This window comes from Chelonia mydas, chromosome 9 (assembly GCF_015237465.2).
Source record: "Chelonia mydas isolate rCheMyd1 chromosome 9, rCheMyd1.pri.v2, whole genome shotgun sequence".
NCBI lineage: Eukaryota > Metazoa > Chordata > Testudines > Cheloniidae > Chelonia > Chelonia mydas.
The window spans coordinates 7536433-7560977 of NC_057855.1; the positions used below are offsets into that span (position 1 = coordinate 7536433).

Sequence of the window (24545 nt, forward strand, 5' to 3'; positions counted from 1 at the left end):
TGCTACACTAAAAACAATAATAAACAATGGCACCACATTCCCACCACTCAATTGCTCTGGTGCCAATAAGACTGAAAAAGTATAAGTGACAGCATATGCTCAGACACGATGGGGCTGAGGAGCAGATGTTAACTGAAGGCATAATTTGGCTTGCAGAGTATTTATGACAATGTGCAAGTCAGAAAACACAATGTGGCTTTGAGATTGTGAAGCAAAAGCGAGACCACTCCCTGCTGCCAACAATATCCTTAGGACAACAGGCTTTGTAACTCTATTTCAACAGAATCAGTCAATGCAATCAGAAAGATAGCAAAAAGGCTGCAAGAGAAAAGCTCCAGGAGAAAGAATAGCTGCCTCACACACCAGAGTCAGAGACCTCCTGGACTATGACCAGGGATACTGGCTGGATCCCCTGACACTCGCTCGGCGCATGGGGCTCTCCAGGCCTCATACTCCCCAGCGCATACTTCAGGAGGTGAGGGCCGCTTTGCTGCCCACTGCTTGGGTTTTCCTCGACCAGGTCCTGTGAGAGGGCACCCCCCACCCACCCTCCACCCCAGGCCCTCTGGACCTTTTCATCGGGCCCCCGCCCCTTTACCGTGAGCCAGCCAGACGAGTTGCAGCCAGTTCGGTTCCAGACCACGCCAAGGAAACATCTGTACATGCTCGTGCTCCACACCCTTCACGTCCTCACCCTCACGTCCCGCCCTGACACGAGGTGGCGGGACATCCTGCCACCTCTGGAGGGTGAGGAACCCCCGTGAGCCAGCCTATATTCCACCCTGATCCCGAGGCCCACTGGGGGCATCAGCTGGCAGCTCCTTCATGGAGCCGTGAGCACGGGCGTGTACTTGGCACAGTTCACTCCCCTCCCAGACACTTGCCCCTTTTGCGGCGTGAGGGAGACCCTGGCACATGTATATCTGCAGTGCACCAGGTTGCAGTCCCTATTCCAGCTCCTCTTGGATATATTATTACGGTTTTGGTTGCACTTTTCCCCCCACCTGTTCATCTACGCACTCCTTATCCGTGGCCCCACAAAGTCGTGGGACCTCCTTGTCAACCTCCTCCTAGCCCTGGCCAAAATGGCCATCTACAAAACCAGGGAGAGGAGGTTGGCCAACGGGGTTTCTTGCGACTGTGGGACCTATTTCCGTTCCTCAGCCCGTTCACACATCCGGGCAGAGTTCCTCTGGGCGGCATCCTCTGGCTCCCTTGACACCTTTGAGGAGCAGTGAGCGCTCCCTGGGGTTCTCTGCTCGGTGTGCCTGTCAGGTTCCCTTCGTTTAACCCTTTAACTTCTCTCCCGTTCCTGTTATCTCCGTAGTTGTCCCCCGCAATTATTTGGAATCCCGGACCTGTGGATCCTCCCCTTAGGCTGGGAGAAGGTCCTTTAGCAGTACTTCCTGGATCTCAATAGGACTCAATCCAGGAAAGGCCAAATCAATGATGATGGGACTGGAGAATCCAGATGAGGGTCTGGACACAGCATCTATGCATTTGTCATGGCCAGACTAGATTATTGCAATACATTGTATCCAAGTGTAAAAGCAGAAGCTCATGCAGAACAAGGCAGACCACATAAGCAGGATGAGACAATAAGAGAACATCACCCAAGGTCTCAGTGCACTTCTAATGCCAACAGTCTTGGCTCAGGACGCAACTACGTCTGAGACCACTTCTCCATCCATGACCCAAGACAATTCTGCCTGTGGCATAAGGCAGCTGGCAAAATCCAGCAGCAAGATAAAACATTCTCAGTCCAGATGACTAGACTGTGGAATCAGCTCCCAGAACCAGCATGTAGATCTAATTTACCTTTTCAGTACTTCGAAGCTACCGTGAGGAGCTCTACAAGAACAACCAAGACAGAATATATACACTCTTGTATGGTTCGTGGGGTGACAGCCAGAGATACTCTTGTCTTACTTGTAAGCTGAGCAAATTTGATCTGGAGTTGTGGGGCCAATTTTTACTGCCACTTCTCAGGACAGAACTGCACCTGAACTGTCAGCACATTTAGACCAAAAGGAATCATCACTTTAAGTAGCAAATAGCATATGCAATTCCCTGCCACGGCGGAGTCAAATTTTTAAGTGGCTGGATAATTTTAGACCACTGAGGGGGTTTGCAGTTTTATAATCTATAATAAGACCTAGATACCAGTGTTCACAGTGCTTTAGAAATGCTTTGTGATTGGGTAATTTTATGCCCTATTGCCTGTCACTGTCATGAGAGAATCCCCATTCTCACCCCCTGCTACCACATGCAGCAAATGTGCAATTGGCCAAGTGCATTCTGGAGGTTTTTCTTCCATCAGGCATCAAGCAACATGAGTGGCAGGACAATTAAACTGATCTGATCTGATTGTATCAACATGGCAAATCTCATGGGAACCCTTATCTTAGGGACTGCCAATTTCATGACATGGTGAGCAGTGGTAATCTGATACAAGCCTACCAGACAATCTGGGCTTGACAGAGACAGCGATCACAGCCACTAAAAAATAATTTCTTTGTGTTCTGAATTTTAACCACTTTCTCAAGTGGCAACATGGCTGTTTATTTTCTGGCATGCTCTAAATCAGGCAGAGAGATGGCTCTTCATGGGACATTTCCAGGATGATCATCATTCCTGACCCGGTAGCTGGGGACTTAATGAGAAAAGTTTGTAGAGTACCCCAGCTAAAGACTCTAAAGTCAAAATTACAGAGACTGCATGTGAAGCACTATAGAAAGAGGAATACAGAGAGGAAGATCCAGTGGTCAGGGTGCTAAGCTGAGACCCAGGTTCAATACCCAGCTCTGACATAGGCTTCCTGCGTGAACTTGAGCAAGTCACCTAGTCTCTCTGTGCCTCCATTCCCCTTCTGTCCAACAGGGATAATAGCACTGCTCTACCTCAGTGCAGGTTGTGAGGTGCACAAGTACTATAGTAATGAATGGGGACCCGATAAGTACCTAAAATAGAGAGAGAGAGAGAGAGAAATCTGATAAATCACTTCTACCTGGAAATCTGTTCTTTTCACAAGCATGTGACACCTACTCTTTGTTGTCTACTAGATTATTTTGCCACAAACTGATTTTTTCTGGTTTTTTTCCCCCCTTAGGTTTTCTGTTTGAATCATGTTCAGCAATTAAAACAATTACACTAGATGCAGCACATGATACTAACAAACAAGCTGAGATAGGTAAGGGTAAGTCACATCAGATAAAATGAGCGCATCCATCGCATTAGACTATAAAAGTTTTGCAAGTCTCCCAAAAGCCTCTTGAGAGCTTATTACATTTTGCAAAGGAACGTAGGCAGGCCAAGTGAGCATAGTACCTTCGTATTACAGCCAAATACAAAGAAAATGGATATTGTACTTTTCAGCTAGAGAGAGCTGAATTTAACTTAATTTAATAAAGTCCAGTAGTTGCTTAGATATGTTTGTTTCCATCATCCCTTGGAATTTCAAGATCAGTTGGGTATTGACTGAAAGCTCAGGGTCCAAGTGGTTACAGAGAATTATGGGAATCAAAATAAGCAGCAAAATTTGTAAAGATCTCTCTTTACTGCAGGAAAAAGTCCCACGCAGATTAGCCAGCCAGGGGCCACCACTAGGCGGGCCTGTTGAGCATACTGTGTTATAATCCAATTAAACACTGCCACAGCCATACACATCCAATAGAATGTCTTCCCAAAATACTGGTACACTGTTATTCATGCCTGAATTGTGTATTAAATGCAAGCATAACAATTCCAGCTCCCTGTGATCGTTTACCAAAATGTAACTGGCTATATAAAGCCTAATTTTTGCAAACATTTGGCAAAAGTCCACTGTATTCTGGCTTACTAGCAGATACCCGACCTGCTCAGAAGCATTCTCAATGAGGCAGAAAAGGAAAGGAACCGAGGCCGGGTCCACATTACAGACATAGCTGGCATAGACAAGGGTGCTATGAGGTGTGATTTGTGACCAAACACATGTGCCAGCAAAAGCCCTTAGTGTAGACGCAGTTATACTTGCAAAACTGCAGCTGGGGCTTAAAATAAGATATACCCACAACAAGCAAGGAGTGCTTTGGCAGTACAGATACCAATACAGCTATACGGGCAAAGCACTTCTAGTGTAGACCTGTCTGAGCGTACACCACTTGCCAACAATTATGTTCAATTTAAGGGCGTAACTCAGCTGCTTATGCCCATAGTGGCAATGAACAGGGGTATCAACTTTTGAGAGCCATAGAAAGAGCAAGTGGCTCAGTTAATGCACGTGTTGTAAAAAGCCTTGGCACCCATCACAGGTTGGTGCTTCAGAAGAAGGCTCTTGTTTATTCAGTGTCACATCCTGAGGTATGCCCTTGTTGAGCGAAGAGAGATGTCAAACACTGAATCAGAAGGAGCAAGCTGAGTAAGAAGGGGAAAGCTGCTGTTTACACACAGACCATCTGGTAATCAGAAAAAACGGCAGGATAACGTAGCAGTGAAATTGCCAGCCCACACGCACACACCAACTTAACAGATAGTGAATTATAGGTCAAAAATGAAAAAATCATATGAAAATAAGTAACCTCTTGATATTACATACAGTAGTTGCCCCCTTGTTCCTACAACTCCACTTTGTCTGCTGTCATCTCTCCCTGGGTCAAGCTGTGGCTCATCTAACCTAGACTGTAAGTGCCTCAGATGGGCACTGTGTCTTCGTAGGTGTCTGAAGAGCTACCCACTGGGAGGACGATATATGGATAACAAGACGGTGAATTGCCAATATGGGAAACCAGATCCACTGCCACTCCCATGTAATCAAACCACCTACCGCTACCATCCACAGAAACAAATGCTTCGAAATGACGGGCACGGTCCTTTTGGCTGGGCCCAGACAAAAGCCCAGGAGAAAGCCCACAAACGCCCAAAGCACAGCCTGGCAGTGAAGACTATTTCAAGCCACACCTTCTGCTCTACCCTGGCAAAAGGAGGGAGAAATCGCGGCCTAGGTCTCTGCACGTCTGGGAAGATAGCCGAGGGCACAGACTCGGCCTCCCGCCAGGCTCCCACCCGGCCGCTGGTATTTTTGCTGCCTGTCCGGGTACCCAGACACCCCCTCGACGGGGGAGCAAACAGCCGAGCGAAGCGGGCAGAGGCTCTGAAAGGCTACTTACGGCCGGGCCGTCGGCGGTGGTGTAGCGGATGATGATCTGGAAGGGCTGGTGAGGCTGCAGGGCAGCGGGCAGGGAGATGGTGAGGGAGGAGCCGTAGTCGGTGAAGGGGTCTACCCTGAAGACCAGAGGGCAGGGGGCGGCGGAGGGGTCGGGGAAGCTGGGGAAGGGCGGGGGCGGCGGGTCGGGGGCGGGGGGCAAGTCAGGCGAGGGGCACGGCAGGGGGCTGGGCGGGAGGTCAGCGGGCTGGGCCCGGGCCCCGGGGCCAGGGGCCGGCCCGGGGGTGGCAGGCGCGGAGAGGGGGGTGGAGGCGGTGGAAGGGGCGGACAGGGAGGGCGAGGAGCCCGTGGAGGGGTCGGGCAGGAGCGGGGTGAGGGCACAGGCGGGGCCGCAGGGCGGGAGCGGGTCGGGCGGCGGGGGGCCCGCGGGGAAGGCGAAGGCGCAGGGCCCCTCCCCGGCCGGGGCGCGGCGGTAGCCGGCCGAGAGGACGCGCAGGGCCGGGTGCGTGTCCAGCACCAGGGCCCGGGGCCGGGCCCGCAGGCCGCAGAGCTCCAGCACCAGGCAGCCCGCCAGCGCGCGGGCCGCGGGCCGCAGCTCCAGCCCCAGGTGCAGGTGGCGGAGGCGGAAGAGCTGCGAGCTCGAGGCCGAGGCCACGTCCGGCGGGGGCTCGGGCGGGGGCGGCGGCGGCGGGGCCGGCGGCGCCTCGGGCCCGGGCGGGGGCCCCTTGCGGCAGCAGCACAGGCCGGGCGGAGCCGGAGCCGCCATGGAGCGGCGCAGGCGGAGGCGGCGGCGGCGGCCGCTATGTGAAATCCATGGGCGGGCGGCCCCGCGGCCGAGGGCACCGGGGGGAGGAGAGCCGCGCAGGCCCCGCTCGGCACCGGCCCGCGGGAGCGCCGGACCCGGCCGGCAGCACGGAGAAGGGGCGGGACGGCGGCCGCCAGGGGGCGCCGGGGACTGACATCCCGGCCGCGGCCGCCAGGGGGCGCCGGAGGGCGCGAGCGATCGGCGGGGCGCGGCCTCCAGGGGGCGCCCGGGAAGGGACCGTGCCGGGAGCCAGGGGATCGTAGCGCGGCTACGCCCCCTGCTGGAGCCCCGCGGGAGGCGCTAGGCCGATGCTTGGCTCCCTAAGGCCCCAGCTGCAGGGGGCACCACCAACCCCAGGCATGGCTGGGAGGGTTGGAGTCTGCTGCTGGGCTACTGGGGGCAGCCCACGCCCGGCGACAACCCATGGCACAGACACCCCCTTCTTCAGGGGCAACCCACCATCCACCTGCCACCCAGACCCCCCCTCCTCCAGGGGCACAGCCCACGCCCGGCGTCCACCCCCATGGCACAGACACCCCCTCGCTCAGGGGCAACCCACCGTCCACCTGCCACCCAGACCCCCCTTCCTCCAGGGGCACAGCCCACGCCCGGCGTCCACCCCCATGGCACAGACACCCCCCTCTTCAGGGGCAACCCACCATCCACCTGCCACCCAGACCCCCCTCCTCCAGGGGCACAGCCCACGCCCGGCGTCCACCCCCATGGCACAGACACCCCCTTCTTCAGGGGCAACCGGCCGTCCACCTGCCATCCAGACCTCCCCTCCTCCAGGGGCACAGCCCACGCCCGGCGTCCACCCCCATGGCACAGACACCCCCTCGCTCAGGGGCAACCCACCGTCCACCTGCCACCCAGACCCCCCCTCCTCCAGGGGCACAGCCCACGCCCGGCGTCCACCCCCATGGCACAGACACCCCCTCGCTCAGGGGCAACCCACCGTCCACCTGCCACCCAGACCCCCCTTCCTCCAGGGGCACAGCCCACGCCCGGCGTCCACCCCCATGGCACAGACACCCCCCTCTTCAGGGGCAACCCACCATCCACCTGCCACCCAGACCCCCCTCCTCCAGGGGCACAGCCCACGCCCGGCGTCCACCCCCATGGCACAGACACCCCCTTCTTCAGGGGCAACCCGCCGTCCACCTGCCATCCAGACCTCCCCTCCTCCAGGGGCACAGCCCACGCCCGGCGTCCACCCCCATGGCACAGACACCCCCTCGCTCAGGGGCAACCCACCGTCCACCTGCCACCCAGACCCCCCCTCCTCCAGGGGCACAGCCCACGCCCGGCGTCCACCCCCATGGCACAGACACCCCCTCGCTCAGGGGCAACCCACCGTCCACCTGCCACCCAGACCCCCCTCCTCCAGGGGCACAGCCCACGCCCGGCGTCCACCCCCATGGCACAGACACCCCCCTCTTCAGGGGCAACCCACCATCCACCTGCCACCCAGACCCCCCTCCTCCAGGGGCACAGCCCACGCCCGGCGTCCACCCCCATGGCACAGACACCCCCTTCTTCAGGGGCAACCGGCCGTCCACCTGCCACCCAGACCTCCCCTCCTCCAGGGGCACAGCCCACGCCCGGCGTCCACCCCCATGGCATAGACACCCCCTTTCTCAGGGCAACCTGCACCCGCCATCCACCTGCCACCCAGACACCCCCTCCTCCAGGGGCACAGCCCACGCCCGGCGTCCACCCCCATGGCACAGACACCCCCTTCTTCAGGGGCAACCCACCATCCACCTGCCACCGAGACACCCCCTCCTCCAAGGGGCAGCCTACACCCAGCGTCCACCCATGGCACAGATGCCCCCCTCCACCTGGGGAACGGCCCAGACCCTGTGTCCATCCGCCACACTGATGTCCCCCACCCATGACACAGACACCCCCTCCTGCAGGGAATGACCCTGAGCCAGTGTCCATCCACAACACAATTGCCCCCCTCCTCTAGATGGGCAGCCCGGACCCAGTGTCCACCCGTGATACAGATGCCCCCCTCCTCCAGGGGGACTGCCGTGATCTGATGCCAACCTGCCACACAGATGCTCCCTCCCTGCAGGGAACAGCCCTGACCCAGTGTCCCCCCGTGACACAGACACCCTCTCCTACAGGGGCCAGCCCAGACCTTGCCTCCAACAGCCACACAGACACTCCTCCCTCCCCCAGGAGGGCTGCCCAGACCCCTTAATCTGCCCAGAGCCTACTGTCTCCCAGAGAGGAATTTACATTGCTGGGGTCAGCAGGACACAAACCCAAGTGGCAGCAATGCTACCCTGGCCCGTGCCCACGGTCCCCTGAGGATGACGACAAGGCCTCTCTGATTCTGTCCTTCTTCACACCCGCTCTGCCCTGCAGTCTGTTAACTATGGCACAGACACACGCTGCGCTCCGTCCCAGCTCTCCCAGTCCCCAGTTCAAACTGCCCTTCCCAACTGCCCACATTCAAACATCCCCAATCCCAACTGTCACCTCCCCATTCAAATATCCTCTGCAACAACTGCCAGTCAGACCATCGCTCCCCACAACCAAACCCCAACTGTCACGGTCCCAGCTGCCCTAAATCAGCCCTAAAATCCCATCTGTTGCTCCCAGCCATCGTCCCCTTTTCAAATTCCCTTCCAAAAGATCCTTTCTTACCAGCCATTTCTCATTCTCCCTCCCAGGTGCCCCAACTCCCCATGGCTCAGCTCCCTCTCTCCAGGTCACTCCACACGGCAAATTCAAATGCTTAGGCCTGGTCTGCACTAAAAAGTTAAGTCGGCCCAGCTGTGTCACTCAGGGGGGTGAAAAATCCACAGCCCTGAGCAATGTATCTATACCCACCTAACCCCTGCTGTGGACATGCTAGGCTGATGGAAGAATTCTTCTGTAGACCTAGCTACCGCCTCTTGGGGTGGTGGATTACCTATGCCGATGGGAGAACCCCTCTCATTGGTGTAGGTAGACCACAGCAGCACAGCTGGAGCCTTCCAAGTGTAGACAAACCCTCACTCTCCCGTGACCTGTCACTCCAAACTAATGCAGATCCACAGGTCCGTTTAAACTGCTACTTCCTGACTAGCTGTTCACACCTGCCTAGTTCCAACTCTCCCAGTTCAAACACCCCACCCCATCCTACTCCAAACTGCCACCACTACCAGGCCCAGTTCCACTTGTCCCTACCAGCGCTCCTTCTGGTCTGTTTGTGTGTGTAGTATGACAGCGCTCCAGTTCAAACCCTACGGTCGCAGCAGCATTGGCAAGGAGGTGGGAGGCTGGCGTGGTAGCACCAGGGCAGAATACTGGGAGCCGGTGCGGTGCTCGACATTGGGTACTTTCTCTGGTAGGGGATGCATAGGGCCTGGCCCTAGGTTCTGCAGCAGCAGGAGGAAGAGATGGAGCCTTCTCAAGAATGGTGCATCGAGCAGCACCCACTGAACTCCATAAAGGGTGCATCTGTATGCAGCTTCTCGGACATCCAGCCACTGCCCACTTGGAATTGTTACAGGCCCCCCTGGAACCTTTGATCTCATCGCCCCAAACCATCCAGTTGCAAATTCAGAGCCTTTGTCTTGCCAGGGTACAATAAAATTGCTGATCTCCACTGCTCTCTTCCTAGCCCCTCCACCCCCCATGGCTTCCTTGAAGTTAAGTAAGGGACAGAGTTTTGCCAGGGTGCTTGCAGCGCAGATAGAAATGTAGCTACCCTCTCCTCCCAATCACAGTGATAAGTGTCCATCACTTGCTCTAGCCTGCAGACCGCACTGGATTAAGAAAACAGGCCCTGTTTAATTTTCAAAATCTGGTCACCCTCTGTGCTGCGGCTATGGTGGGAACTTGTCACCTTTGATGTATGTATGTATATATGTGTGTGGGGCGGGGGGGGGGGGGGGGGGGGGGGGGGGAGCTACACTTCTTTCTAGTCACTTATCCCCTGCAGCAATGTTGCAGAGTGGAGACGGGATGGACGGTCAGCTTCGGTTAGCACCAACAGCACCTTATGCATAACAAATGTCCCAGACCTCAATTCTGAAGCCTTCATGTCCCCCATAACTTGCTTTCTGATTACAAGGGAACATGGATACTACTGCCACAGGATGGGAAAGGGGCAGGAACCACTTTGAACCAAGTAACAAGCTTCTCCCACATCATACACTAACTTGTTTCTGTCTCTATGAAACTTCTTTTTTGCAGGCAGTGGTGGGGGAAAGAAGCAGGTGAAAGAGGGAAGTTTGCTGGATCCAAACATAAGTAAATCCCTCAAAGCCTGAGGCCCACCTCTCTAGGGATGGTGTACAGGAAACCTGACTGACCCATGCTGACTCCAAATTCCACTCCCCCTTTTGTTGAAGACATCTATTCAGCAAGGGGCAGCAGGGTTGGTGACAGAAGCTTAGAGAAACCTCCACAGCCCTGTGGTGGGCCCAGCTGCACCTTCTGGCCAAGTTCTCCCTGGATCTCCATATTTTTCTTTCTGCTTAGGAACCGAAGGCAGGAGCCCTGGTGTTAGCTCATTGATGTGACCTGAACTTGGCAATTGCATTGAGGCTGAGGGTGGGACAAAACAGCAGATTTTCAAGAACTGTCCAAAATATGGATTTGGGTGAAAGGCTCCAACCCACTCTTCATTAACGAATCTGCGACTTGTGGTCGAAGTAGATCATTAAATACAAAGAAACATGAAGCAAACAATGCTTTCTGTGCTACTCATCTGCATACCAACACCCAGAAAGCTTTTCTACTTTTGTGGTTTCCCTGTGGCAGTGATGGCTGGGCTCTGAGCACCAGGTTCTTTGCTATTATATTCAGGCCTAGATCTTGCAAATCTGTCGGTGACATGACCAGAAATACAAGAGTTGGTGTGGGTAGAGGATGGGTGTTTAAGGAGACATGGGCATAAACATGATCCAGTCTACGCTAATAGGGGGGTTAAGTAAGCTCTACACTCCCCTCTCAGGCCTCCCTCCTACTACAGGGCAGAATCTCATTGATGCGAGACTGGGGTCCCCTATGCTCCCTGTCATGCTCAGCACTTAAACTTGTACCATCCCGTACCGGGCAACATGGAAATAATCTGCTGTACTCTTAAAGAAACTGATCTGTCTTAAAGGGAAAGTCAGCTCCAGATTGATGCATCAAGAAAACCCCCCCGACTGTGAGAGCTATTCAGCAGTGGAGCTCCGCCAACGGCCGCAACGGCCTTGCTGCTCAGCCAGCGATTTGTGTGCCTCAAAGAAACGGCTTCACGCAACAAGAGTTTACAAAACCCAAAATAGTTTTATTCACTTTTTCAGATTTTTGCCTCGACGAAACATTTTGCAAACATGCTAAGGCTACAAAATGTCCAAGTTGACAAAGACATGCAATGCTGAGCATTCAATAAGTCACGGCTATAACTGGAGTGACCGCACCCACCTGGGCCCCGGGGCCCACAGAACAGGGATGGTGTACAGTAATCATGGTAACGTACCACACAGGACTCAGCAACCTGAGGTAGGTCTCTTTACAGTAAGAAAATAGCTTCCTTCCAGTGTCACACCCTGATCAGCAGGAACCTGTTCAAAGTTGCAGAAGACTTTGGGGTGTTAAGTGTTAAGGTAATATGTGTGCAAGACCAAAACAGGAAATGCTGATGTATTATAAGCTTAGTGTAAGTGAACAGCTTGAAGGGTGAGTGTTATGTATGCCTATAAGAACCAACCTCAACCTGTAAGGAGCATTAGCAGCTTCAGGATAAATGATTCAGCTGGAGCAGCTCAAGAAAGAAAAGACTTTAAGTGCCAGCAACCCAGGGTTTGGATTTGAACTTCAGAGAGCAATTGTTTTACTATAGGTTGTTCTATAAACATTTAGATTCTAGTCACCAGTTAGATCAGCCAAGCAGGAGTTTGGTTATTTTAATAGAAACGAAACCCAAACTCCATTGATACATTAGGGAATTGCCCCAGGACACTGCACGAGGAAGAGCTGCTGCATTCCCATCACTGCACCAGGACACAGTGATCGTGGAACTTTCCTGTGACCCAGAAGTGGTCTTCTCCCTGAACCACTCAGGAAATCATAAAAAAAGCTACCCTGGGAAAGCATCATTGGAAGCAGCTGCCACCATGAACATTAGTGATGCTCCAAACAGCTTTAACAATAGTTACGATGCAATAGAGTTACACCACAGAGCCCTTCCCCCTTGTGCAGGACGACAACGATGGGACATTGAAGGACACTACTGCAAAGCTTCACTTCCATTCAGACACGCAGAAAATCCGGCACTATGAAAAGACCAGCTGTAAGAGACTAAATGGTGTCTGATACAGTCTGATAAAGCCAGCTCTCTAGTACCGTAACCTGTACAAAAATTATAGAAAAGAATATGCACTGTTATTAATACAGTGCTCATTTTAATATAAAATAAACAGCTTACATTTCCACTGTAAATATAGGCTATGTACAGAATTATGTATAGATATAGCTACATGTATAAAGCTTCATTATAGGCCTCTGATACATTTATAACTATGGCTCCCTGAGCCACTTGTAGAGTGCATTTAGTAACAAAAAAATTTAGTAATATGAATATGGAATAAATACAATAAAAACAGGAAGAATTCTTACAGGGTTTTAAAAAGTCTCTGGTTTGACACATTGTGCTAAAAATTAAAAAGATGAAAAGGCAATAATCTGCTTTGAGAATGAGGAGCAGGCCTGCCACAGGCAGGGATTGGAAACCTCCAAATTAAAGTGACTGTATCCTGAATTTTAGCCCTTGACCGCAACCTTGTTGTCTGCAGCAGCAAACATGGCATAGAAGCGCGAGTTCTCATTGGACAGAAGGGCAGGCGGAGTGTCGAATTCCACTACCTAAAATAAACAAGGTGGGGAGTTTTCATTAATGAAATTCAGCATAAAACAGGCTGCCACAACAGAGGGTATGCTAACATCATAGTGATGCACCAGGGGACTCAATGCAAGGGACTATGCCCAGGGCAGCTATATTCCAGGTCCCAATCTGACTCCCTGCCCACATCATCTCCTGAGGCCACACAGAAAGACTGCATAATGCCAAGTTTGGAGCATCCCTTATTTGCTTAGCATCTTTTTTCAAATCATTCCATGGATGCCCACATGCTAGAAAGACTTCAACAGCTGACAGCCTCCTGGTTCATTATCCAGGCCTCCTTTTGCAGATCTGGCTTTAGCCTACTAATGGCATCTGCTTTAAGATTTTAGATTGTATTCTATTAGGACTGAAACCTCTTTTACCTTCCCCCTTTCATTTTCTTACCACCGTCAAGAGTTTCCATTATTATTTTTTTCCAAGCATCCAACCCCACAGGAAGACAGAGTCCCTCCCCAAAGAGCATTGTTCTGACATAAATGAGTGGCACAGGACAAAGAGGGAGGAATGAAGAGCATCTAGCAATGGATGAAGGCAACAATAAGAGCGCATAATTATTCAGAGGGCACAGATGCCTCTTGGTGCCTTCACCAAATTAGTCTTAAAAACCTCGACATGGCTCCTGCTCCACGTGCCAGCTAGAGTTTTAATGAGAATTAGTTCTCCCAGCTCCCTACCAGCCCAGAGTGCAAGAGCAAACTCTGACCCCCAGCAGCAGGACAATGATAGGTGGCATGGTAACAGTCTATGCCTATTTGAAGGGTGTAAACGTCAAACAGGGATAGGAATTACTTAGACAGGGGTGTAACTTGGAGGAATGGGGAAAAATTAAGAAAATGTAGGCTAAACTTTTGGAAGAAAAAAAAGTTTCCTAAGATGAGACTGATCCAGCTGTGGAATAGTCTCTTGGGGGCCGGGGGTGCATATGTCCCGTCTCTGGGAACATTTCAAATGAGACTGGACAAAACACTAGGAATGTACAATAGTGAGCAACCCTGCACTGACTCAGAGACCGACAGACTTGGTGGGACCCACAGGTCTTTCCTTCTCTGACTTCTAAGACCACACGATATTCTTCACATTTGGAGTTCACTGTATAGAGCCCCTATATGAAAATCTGAAGCGTGTCTCTCACAGCCAGTTATTACCATAGGGCTGCACAACAGCGCCAGGGCAAATGGCACTGAACCCTATGGAGATGCAGGCGGCTCTTATACCGGTTAGAATTAATCTGTCTGTGGAGTTTCCAAGTGATTCGCTTGCTCCTACATACCTGCTTCTAGATGGGTTTGGTGTTTTTTAAGGAAAAGCGGGAGAAGGAACATTCATCCCCTTTGATCTCATCATGATGGAGCAGTCCCTTATTCCAACACAGAGAACTACTGTCACAGGGGTGAAAGAACATACAGCCACAAGTACCATGGCTTTCCACGCTGTGGAGAAACAAGCTCAGCCTGGCTATGTAAGCAGCACCAGCAAGCAGGCTATACCTAGAGCCAAAGCAATCTACAAGAATGCCAGCCACAAAGGCAAAGTGCTACTAATTACCTGCCCTTGTGTTAGCACCATGATCCGATCAGAGCCCAGCACAGTGTGCAGGCGGTGAGCAATTGTTAGCATAGTGCAATCTGCAAATGCCTCCCGAACAGTCTCCTGAATCAGTACATCTGTCTCCGTGTCCATCGCAGCTGTTGCTTCATCTAGTATCAAAACCTGCAAACGGCACATAATGCAGGCTGTTACATTCTAGCTAACCCACTTCCCCCAAGTACACAGGCACAGAGCGTGGTCTGAAGACAATCCTGCTGACTGCCATGACAACAAGGGTGACTGATAATCCTAACAATGCCTCTTGCACTTGAGAAGGGCATCTTGTGCAACTGCCTTGGACGCAGTCACTCCCTGGGCCTTGTTTGCTGGGAGCGTTTTATGAGCCCCTGTCCCACGGCCCTGTAACAGAAGGGGACATGGCGTAGGGCTCAGACAGCAACCTCATTCAGTTTTATATTCCGCACCTGAATCTCAGATTTGAGCTTTAACCAGTGAACTATTCCTGATGGAAAAAGCACCTCCAGCACTCTCAGGAGAAGGCTTTTGGAGAGAGGAGGAGATGAATGGAGGCTAGGAAGTCTAGCTAGGCTAGGCATCATCAATCAGCTGTCTAGGACTAAAAGCACTGTGCTGTGGACTGCTGGCTCCTTTAACAGCATTAATGCTGGTGTCTACCTTGTAGCAGCTCTCACTAGCTTATATCATACAGCTAGCCTGAGAAAGGAAGAGATTCCCACCATCCAGCCCTTGCTTAGCTCAAAACCATGCCCGCATTACCGTAGATAGGTGACAATAGCTTGAACACTGCAACTCACATAGTATTTATTGTTCTCTTTAGTCTCTGCTTTGAAGTTTTCATACACAGAACTACAATTCAGAGACACTATTCCCCTCTACAGACTTCTGAGGATACCCCCCTCTCTCAAGGTTCCATGTTGCCACTCCCATCTAGAGTTAGTCAGTCAATATTGCTCCTTAGTAGCCTGGAGGGGATTGCTGTTAAACAAGGACACCGTCTTTCTCTCCAGATCCAGACAACCACACTACTGGAATGGCAGCTCATCAAATCTCACTGGCTAAGCTAGGTGGGCATCGCTGGTATTTCATGTGATACAAGAGAAACCCAGGGTACTGCAGAGAGAGGTGTGGGGATCTTAGATGAGACCACAGGTCCTTCCAAGCTTGCAATGAATCTGATGGTCTGAGTGGTGGGGTGAAGGTGGGAAGGGGGGGGTGGGGAGGCACTGTGCTGATGGAGGTGCCATTTTTTGATGATATAAAAACTGAGGATGTGAAAACTCAATGAGAGGCACTTTTTAAAAGGAAAAAGGCAGTTTAACCCTGAGTCCTGGTCAAGTTCCACTTGGGTCCGTCCGTTCTGAGCTACCTAAAATCCTTTCTTCACTGAAATTATTATTCAGTTTCTCCTCCTAAAGGAACAAAAACCTTGATAATTTTGGCAGCACAGGTCCCAAGTTCCACTTCTAGAGGTTACATTTAAGTGGAAGAGGAAGTGATCCTTACACCAAAAGAAAATACTTCGATACCGTCAGGATGAATGGAGCAATGTAAAATATCAGCTCTGCATCAATCTTGGCGAGCACTAGCAAAGGTGGGGGGTGGGAGACAGCACCTAGTGCTGTCATGCAACAGGGCAAAGCCACAAGGACAGCCTAAGACTCTAGCTGTTAACAAACAACAAAACTCTGGATACAGTATTTGGGAGACCTATGAATCATAGGGTGTCCTGAAGAACTAACATCTGCCTAAGGAATGCCTTCCCCACTCTCCTGACCCCATATACTCTGTGGGTCACATTACTTGTTGGTGTAACTCCCTTGACATCAATGGAATTAGAACAGGGATGAATTTGGCCCACAGAGCAGTCTTCTCATGCTGCAGTGACTGTGACCTCTCCAGCTATTTCCCCTCCCGCAGACACTCACCTTACAGCGACGCAGCAAGGCTCTGGCTATGCACAGTAACTGTCTCTCCCCCACAGAGAAGTTTTCCCCATTTTCCATCACTTCCGATTCCAGTTTCATGGGCAGCTGAGCAATCTGCAGGGAAAGAAGGGGGAAGATTGAAGCCACTGTACTGAGATGTTGCACCAGCACCACGTGAACAGGACAAGTGGCACTGCTGCTTCTCTGGAAATTCAATCCCACCACAGGGCTAAGAAAAGTTCCATCCATCCCGTGCCCCTCACCATGGTGTCCAAGTGCTTCCCACTCCCTCCATCTTCCCGAAGAAATAGATCATACTAAAGAACATACAGAACTAGAACCCGTTTAAACTAAGCAGGTCTGATAGCTTGAACGTCTAGTCAGTCTGTCTGAAATGCCTCATGTATTTGATAACGCTACTGTGAATTTACACTAGAATTCTGGACATGTAGGGCTAGACTAGAATACCCAAATGATTTCAAGAGGTAACCTTGCAGTGACATTAGCTTAAAATAAGTGAACAAGTCTCATTCATAAAAGCCTACAGCGTATTCAGAAGTCACATCAGTATGAATACCCTGTCTCCTGACATCCTCCCCCATCAAGAGCAAACCGTGAACCTAGCCCTGTGCTGTGCAAGTTCCTACATGCTAGAGCCAAATAGGCAGCCTAATGCCATGTGACCGATCCACTGTGGGAAAAGGAAAGAGTTGAAGGTGAAGTGGCAATGAGACTTGCGGCAGATAGCAAGCACACACGGCAGATTTAGAGTTCACTATATGTGCACACACCCTCACCTCATCACCAGAAAAGTGACACAAGCCTTTCCCATAAGCAGAAGAGACTGCAAGGACAGACTGAACTTTACCTGCAAGTCTTTAAAGCAGCAGTGGCTACTAGTGGGATACGCAGGTAAGATCTTTGTCTCTCTCCCTCTCTCTCTAACATAACCATACCCTTTCTCCTCTCCTCCCACTGTGCATCATACTTACACACTCCTTCATGTGAGTCCTTTCCAAGGCATCCCAGATTTGCTCCTCACTGTATTGGTTGAAAGGATCCAGGTTTGATCTAGAGGAGGAGGGAGAAAATATAACAAGAATCTCTCACCAGTTCAAAAGTGAATGGCAAAACTGTGGAGTTCTAACCCCTCAGCATGGACAACTCGTATCCACCCAATGCAGCAACAGAATTCACACCACAGAAGTCAGGCACTCCTGGCATACCAAGGTTAAAATGGCCAAAAAAACCAAAAAGGTGGAAAAAACCCACAAAAAAGCAAGAATCTAAGGGAGATTTAAAGTGGGAGGCTACCTGTAAGACAACACAAAGCAATGATCATGCCCAACTCAGAGTCTCTACCAATACCCAGCTTGAACTCAGATTTCACTTGCTTCTGTGTCACAAGCTTGTTATAGTTTTAAAAGCCTGTTAGAACGGTTATACTAAAATGAAAGGTTAGAAGCGTTCTAACTAGACCACCACTCCTAGGCTCTTCCACTACACACACCAATGGCAGGAGCAGGCCAGTGCCAGAAGGCCCAGCTTCTGCTCCCAAACCAGCATATCGCACTAGGTATCACACACAACAGCAAATGGCAATTCCGTGGCACCCAGATTTCTGAAGCTTCTGCTGTTTCCTAGGATCAGGATTCTAGTCAGTTTCACTTTCCTGCTATCCACACATGGTGCAAAATGTAATGAGAAAATGAACATAGGAGAAGGGATGTGTATGCCACAGAAGAATCAGCCAAGATGAACTGCTGGATGCTACACTATTGAGTCACTCTAGTTAGGGCCCTGGGGGGAGATCCACTGCTTGGGACACTTAAAATTAGACTGAAGAATACACCACAGAAATAATCTTTCAAGGTTCATGTCAATCTAATGGCACTTTTCGATCTCCATTGTCTATGCTTTTACTAACCTCACAGTTCCACTGAATAACACAGGCTCCTGAGGGATTATTGAGAGTTTGCTGCGAAGATCTGCTAAACCAATGTCATTGATTTTCACTCCATCGATTTTAATGCAGCCTCCAGACAGTTCAACGAGACGAAAGAGTGCCATTCCAAGTGAGGACTTCCCTGCATGGATGGACGGGGGGGGGGAGAAAAAAAAAAAAAAAAAGTCAGCCAGTGGTTTTTGGGAGCAGCAGCTCCGTATAGCTGGTATTGTAGGGACAGAGACAGTTTAAAAGAAAGAAGTGTTTCAAAATATTGATACAAAGTGGCCTCCAAACAGTTCTGGGTGGGTCTAATCCAGGCTGGGCTTCATCATCTTTAAAATCCTAAACACCAATTCCTCATTTAGAAACAAGAACACTGAAACTTAGCTATTCATTTGATATCTTCCTACTTAACTGCCGTTTTAAACGAACAGCATCTTTCACATTACAGGCCTCTTAAGAAGATCTAGGGCCAAATGTGGCTGCCACATCTATGCAAACAACTCCCAGCAAAACCACAACAAGCAGATTTTAGGGGAAGAATTTGGCCATTAAAAGAAAGAGTTGGATAGCTACATGTTGGCTGAGTAGACAAACATAGTTGCTACTCGATGCTGGGCAACAGCCGTAGATGACAGAAGAGGGGTTAATTAGTACTGTGTTGGCCAGAGCGTAGCTGGGTTTTTCCTCTTCAAGAGGGATTATTTTTTGTTCAAGTCTTCGTCCGTGTGGATCCCACTCAAGGTGTGCAAGTGGGATCCACACAGAAGGCACATGGTACACCTTGAGTGGGATCTGCACAAACAATTCTGAAGAACCAGTTACATAAGGTAAGTAAACCGTTCTTGTCCAGCTGGACATCTTGCATCCCATTCAAATGCCTTCAGCTCAGATCCTGAAGGAAGCATCTTCACAGTGGTGCAGAGGCTTTCACATCAATAAGAGCTAACCAGTTATATCGTCAAGCCTGCCAGCAAAGTTATTTAATTCCACCCAAAGCTCCTTCTCACCTGATCCCGTCCGCCCCACGATGCCAATCTTTTCCTTGGGTTTAATGGTAAAGGACACTTTCTTAAGCACCAGTGGGAGATTCTCTCGGTACCGCATCTCTGCGTTTTCAAAGACAACTTCGCCTTCTTGGGGCCAGTCCAGAGGAGGAGCTTTATTCTTAATTCGAGCTGGAGCCTCCAGAGACAGGGTCTTTAAAAACAAAAACAAGACCGAAAAGTCTAGTTTCCAGTCAGCAAAATGCATCAACATGGCAAATCGTTTACTGCAGTTCTTTACAGGAGTTGGTTTCTTTGTATTGTAGATTTTTCCCCTTCTTTTCTCACTGCTAAGCTGGGGAGGGAAGCTGTGCCCCGAAAACTGATCCCAGGTCCCTTGAATGGTGCTCTGCATTTCCCCACTACAGGGTCAGCCCCACATGCTGCTTTAAATGCCACCTTAATGAGCATTTAAGGAAGGCAATGTTGCCTAGTGGCAAAGGCACCAAATTAGGAGTCAAGAGACCTGAGTTCAATTCCTGGTTAGAACATAAGAATGGCGACACTGGGTCAGGCCAAAGGTCCATCTAGTCCAGTATCCTGTCTTCCGACAGTGGCCAATGCCAGATGCTTTAGAGGGAATGAACAGAACAGGTAATCATCAGGTGACCCAATCCCTATCACCCATTCCCAGCTTTTGGTTCTGCTATTGGTTTGCTGGGTTACCTTGGGCAAGTCACTTCCCCCCCCTTGCCTCAGTTTCCCATCTGTAAAATGGGACATTTTATTTTTAATTCAAGCTTTATTTTTGTAAAAAGTGCAGATGAAAAATGCTAAGAGCTAGATACCGTTTATAAACGGAAACCATGAAGTTCTTGGGAGCCTGCAGGGAGATTTTATGGCTGTGGGACACAGCAATGGGACAGAGCAACTATCTTCAAATCACAATTTTACGGCAATGCTACATAGTGCCATAGAAATGCTGATTCACCCACATTTGCTGTGCCAGGGTCACGTATTAGTTTTGCACATGGGTCAAGTGTGATCTGCATTTACAAGGTGGATAAAACATGAAATTCAACGAGTGGTTCCCCTCAAACTTCATCTTCCAACCCACCGGGCTGGCTCCTTGCACTTTCCTTTTGTTGCTACACTTGGCACCCCGTCAGAGCCCTTGCTAAGTAGTTATAAACATCACATTCCATAGAAAACAAAAATTGAGAATCAGATGCAATCCATGTGATGGCACATTTCTCTTTGGTACGTTTCAAAATGTTAGTAATTGCCACTTTCCCCAATTTCTTCCAAGAGCATCTTCTTGCTAGAAAGCAGAGATTTGGCTAGTGGACACAGTAGATCTACTGGTGTTCAAAAGGGGTGCTGCTCAATGACCGTAGTACTGTATTTCCTTGAAGTAGGTGCTAGTAAAAGAAATCTGAACAGCCACACTGAAAAGATGCCAAGCCTAGGGCTTCATGGGGCACAGAAGCTGCTGGCAGCTTATTTTCTAGCACACAGATACCCATGCCATCCCCAAGACGGAGAAATGAGGCTCTTTGTTTGCTATGGTCAAAGATACAGAAAGCCACGGCTGGCACACAGCAAAAACTGTGATGGGAAATGACAACAAAAGTCAAATATGCTTTATATTGCAATCAAAACAGTTTTAAACAAGTTCATGATACAATGACCATTCAGACAGCCAACAGGGTAGGAAATCATAGAGTTGTCTTGCTCAATAGCAAGCCGTCCAGGGTGACACAGACAATGACTTTACAAAACCCTATGAAAGGCCTGGGTTTTGTCCCTGAAGACATGGCCATGACAAACACAGCACCGCTCAGTGAGAGCTACACTTGGCCATTCACAGGGGGAAAGTACAGAAATACATGGGATGGTTCCCTAGGCTTCCGCAGGTAGAAAGCGTCACCTCGGATGGCTGCACAAGATTGCTATTTTCCTTTTGTTTCTTTGTGTAGCTACAAAATTAAACTAATGTTTCCTTCCCCTGCACATGCAGTCTCTAGACTAGAACAGGATAAACTATCCCACATATGGACTGCTTAAAGGCCTGGAGTTTCCAGAGGGATACACGTCTATGGTGATTGTTTGAGATTGCTGACCAACTCCTCAAACGGCACAAGGGGAGCCGCACTCTGCGACTCCTGTGTCTGTGGACCTGAAGAAGAGGCTAGTCTGCAAACCCACATATCAGACCCACTTTACAAGCTTCTCCAGGCCCCCTCTCTTCCCACAGTACCAACACAGAGAGCCCACTGTAGTGTAGGAAAAGGTGTGAAGCAGGATTTACTGCTACCTTGAGCAACAGTAACTTGCTATACATTTAGCATGGCAAGTTGCACATCTGTACAAGGACAGCATGTTGTTTAGTGGCTGTCCTGACTCATCCCCGTCCATCTCCCCCTCTCAGCTGTCTTAAGGTTCTTGGCTGCCAACTTCAATTCTGGAAAGGATTCCACAATTTTCAAAATATATTTTACAGCAGACAGCTGTGTGGAAAACAAGAGTGACTCAATGGGCACACAGTGACTTTAAACGCCGAGCAAACAGAGTCAAGTCTTGAAAGAGCCACTAATAAAGTAAACCTTTCAGACCCTGAAGTGACGCAAACATGCCAGAGAGTGGGTATTATGCAGCTGCCCTAAAATATTGGATGGATTTCCTACATCACTGTAGGACTTCTCACCCCCACATTTCCTTCCTTCTTGCTTCAGGACTCCTTGCAAACATTCAGAGTGTAATTAGGCTTCACTGCAACCAGGCAGAAGCCCTGTAAATTTATTTACCAAGCAAATGAATTCTTAGGCCCCAGTCCTGAAAACACTAAGCATGTGTTTAACTAAGTGCACCACTAGCCCCAGTGAAGTCAATTTTAAGCACATGCATGTTTGCAGGAGCAGTGCCTTATTTCCTATTCTAAAGCAGGTTCCAATGCAGATACAGGCCAGCTCTCCTTCCGCTCATGTCAAGAGCATGAACAGCAACAAAGAATTTCACAAGAGAGTGAGAAGGTGAACTGATGCCTTACCTTGATGTAGTGATCAATCCTCTCCACTGAGGTGAAGCGAGCCTCTGTTTCTGAGGCCAGTCTGACTGTGAACTGGAATAACCCTGTTAACTGGAAGGGGGAAGAGACAGGAACTGAACCATTCATTTCACAGAATTCTACTGGATTTGTTCATTCTTAACATGTCTAAGAGCTTTTCATAATCAATACCCCACAGAACTTGGATGCCTTGATGCAAAATAACCTCACTTGTGGTAGCTTAATCGTTAATTTTAGAAGGCTTACAGTCCCCATCAGTAATTCTTTATTACCTCACCTACCTTATCTCTAATATCCTGGCACTAACATGGCTACAACATTGCATAATATTAAGCTCTTCATTTTGTAGTTTCACCTTATTACAAGAAGGGGGCATAAAAAGCCCAACAACGGAACTAACCTCTATGTATTCTAAGCACTACTAGCATAAACTAAAGATCACAGTAACACACCTCATCAAGCCATCAGATTGGCTCACTTGCGTGTTAATTCTCTAGAAATATCCAGGAAAGAAAAATGTGCAAATATTCTATTAAGTGCCCAAAACAGCTTCCACTCTAACATTAAAAGAGAGAAATTCAGCCACCAACAGCAACAATCTCAAGCATGACTCCCCTCCCAACCTGTCCCTAATCACTTGGAAAGGCCCTAATCCTTGATCACTATTGCTCCATTATCAACAGAAGCATCAGTCTCTCTGCCCTCTCCCACAACACTGCATTAAGCAAAAACTTTTCAGTAAGACATTATTGTTACCTACACCAAGATGCACCATGGTCAGAGATTCAGACAGATTCTAGAATACAGATGTGGACAGCACCTCACCTGCACAGCATAAGAGATGGCGAGCCCAGAGTATGCAGGAGGAATCTGGCCATGCATTAAGACAATCATCAGGCCGGTGGTTGTGATGAGGGCGATGCTGATAACATCTAGTCGTATGGCCAGCCAGCGCATTGCACAGCTGAACAAGTAAAATGGTGCTTGATTGTCATCCAGCAGCTCTTGGTACCTGGAAGCAGGTAAGGGAGAGATTTCTAGAGGGGCAGTTGCGCCACTTTGAAGCTTTGTATTTAACTATGACACTTCTAATACTGCTGCACGAGACTAATATCAGAACTCATCTGGATGGACTAATCCTGGTTGTTGCCTGTCATGCAGAACACACTCCAAACCAGGCCTAGGGGTAGGGGATTCGCAAATACACACCTTTTATCCTCTGGCCCCTAAATCACATAAGGGATCTGCTGATCTTTGTGTTCTCAAGCCAAGAACAAGCCAACATAAACAACAGCAAACCACAAGGGATGCCTCAGCATTCACTAACATTATAGCAACTCCTTTCCCCACATAAACTGAGCAGCATCTTCCAGGAGAAACCCAATAGCTACAAGCTACTAATCCCATAAAAGCTACAGTGCCACAGAACACTGAGCGTACAAGTACTATTTCAAGAGATATTACAGCACATTGATAGGATTTAATGAGACTAGATGATTAAAACAGATATTAGCATCGGATTTGTAGTTCCAGCTCTGTGTAGCCAAGGAAATGCAATTAATGGAAGATGGTTTTGAAGGGCTCACAAGATCAGCTGCCAGTTTTTCAGGTCCTGAAACAGTGGTTCATGCAAGTCCTATCCCATGCTAACGAACTCCAGGCTGAGTGCTGTACTGACCTGTGCAGGAATTCCTGCCTTTTGTTGTAGGCGTGGATTGTGGAGAGACCCTGTATACTAGACGTTATATGAGACAGAAACGGAGACTGCGTGATGTTGTCCTGGCGCTTCAGCTCACGAATAAAGACTCTGGAAGAGAGGAAGGAGCAACTCTGATGGACGCACACAACCATCCATACTGCACTACACCAGCCTGAAGAATACATTGCCCAATTAATTTAAGATAGAGAGGCTCTGACCCATTAAAGCGACTGGTGAGCTTACCTAGACACAATATGCAGGATTGTGAAGAGGACGGTGAGGGGCCCCACTGCCACCAGAAACCATGGGAAGACCCCAGCGATCACCCCGGCACAGAAGAACACCAGGATGACATTCTGAATGAACATTTCAGCTTGAAATGGCAAACGGACATCAACTGGAAAAGATGGGAGAGAAAGAGGGAGGTCTTGGAAACAGGGAGCCAAATAACCTAAATAAAGCAATTCAGTCCAGCTTCTACAACGTCCAGGGATACTGGTTTCCAAGA

General features: G+C 49.8%; 2 protein-coding genes and 1 long non-coding RNA gene across 9 annotated transcripts in view; 1 reads left to right on the forward strand and 2 right to left on the reverse strand.

The window, feature by feature from the left end:
* RNPEPL1 (arginyl aminopeptidase like 1) overlaps positions 1-5906 on the reverse strand; it is a 28892-nt gene extending 22986 nt beyond the window's left edge. For both annotated transcript variants that reach the window (XR_006283746.1, XM_043522387.1), the window contains exon 1: positions 5145-5906. Coding sequence is in view for 1 of the 2 variants with exons in the window: in XM_043522387.1 (XP_043378322.1) it covers positions 5145-5906 (762 nt within the window). In the remaining variant the exon portion in view is untranslated. The remainder of the gene's footprint in view (positions 1-5144) is intronic.
* Positions 4705-12301, forward strand: LOC119567049. Its single transcript, XR_005226732.2, has 2 exons — positions 4705-5192; positions 10143-12301. It is a non-coding gene; the product is annotated as an uncharacterized LOC119567049 (long non-coding RNA).
* The window catches only part of ABCC5 (ATP binding cassette subfamily C member 5), a 65532-nt gene continuing 52192 nt past the window's right edge, over positions 11206-24545 (reverse strand). For all 6 annotated transcript variants that reach the window (XM_043522384.1, XM_037908698.2, XM_037908699.2 and 3 more), the window contains 10 exons: positions 24281-24434; positions 24017-24145; positions 23164-23350; positions 22321-22410; positions 19296-19485; positions 18265-18424; positions 17330-17408; positions 16338-16451; positions 14389-14553; positions 11206-12803 (listed from right to left, as the gene is read on the reverse strand). In XM_043522384.1, coding sequence (XP_043378319.1) covers positions 12702-12803; positions 14389-14553; positions 16338-16451; positions 17330-17408; positions 18265-18424; positions 19296-19485; positions 22321-22410; positions 23164-23350; positions 24017-24145; positions 24281-24434 — 1370 coding nt within the window. In that variant the 3' untranslated portion in view covers positions 11206-12701. The remainder of the gene's footprint in view (positions 12804-14388; positions 14554-16337; positions 16452-17329; positions 17409-18264; positions 18425-19295; positions 19486-22320; positions 22411-23163; positions 23351-24016; positions 24146-24280; positions 24435-24545) is intronic.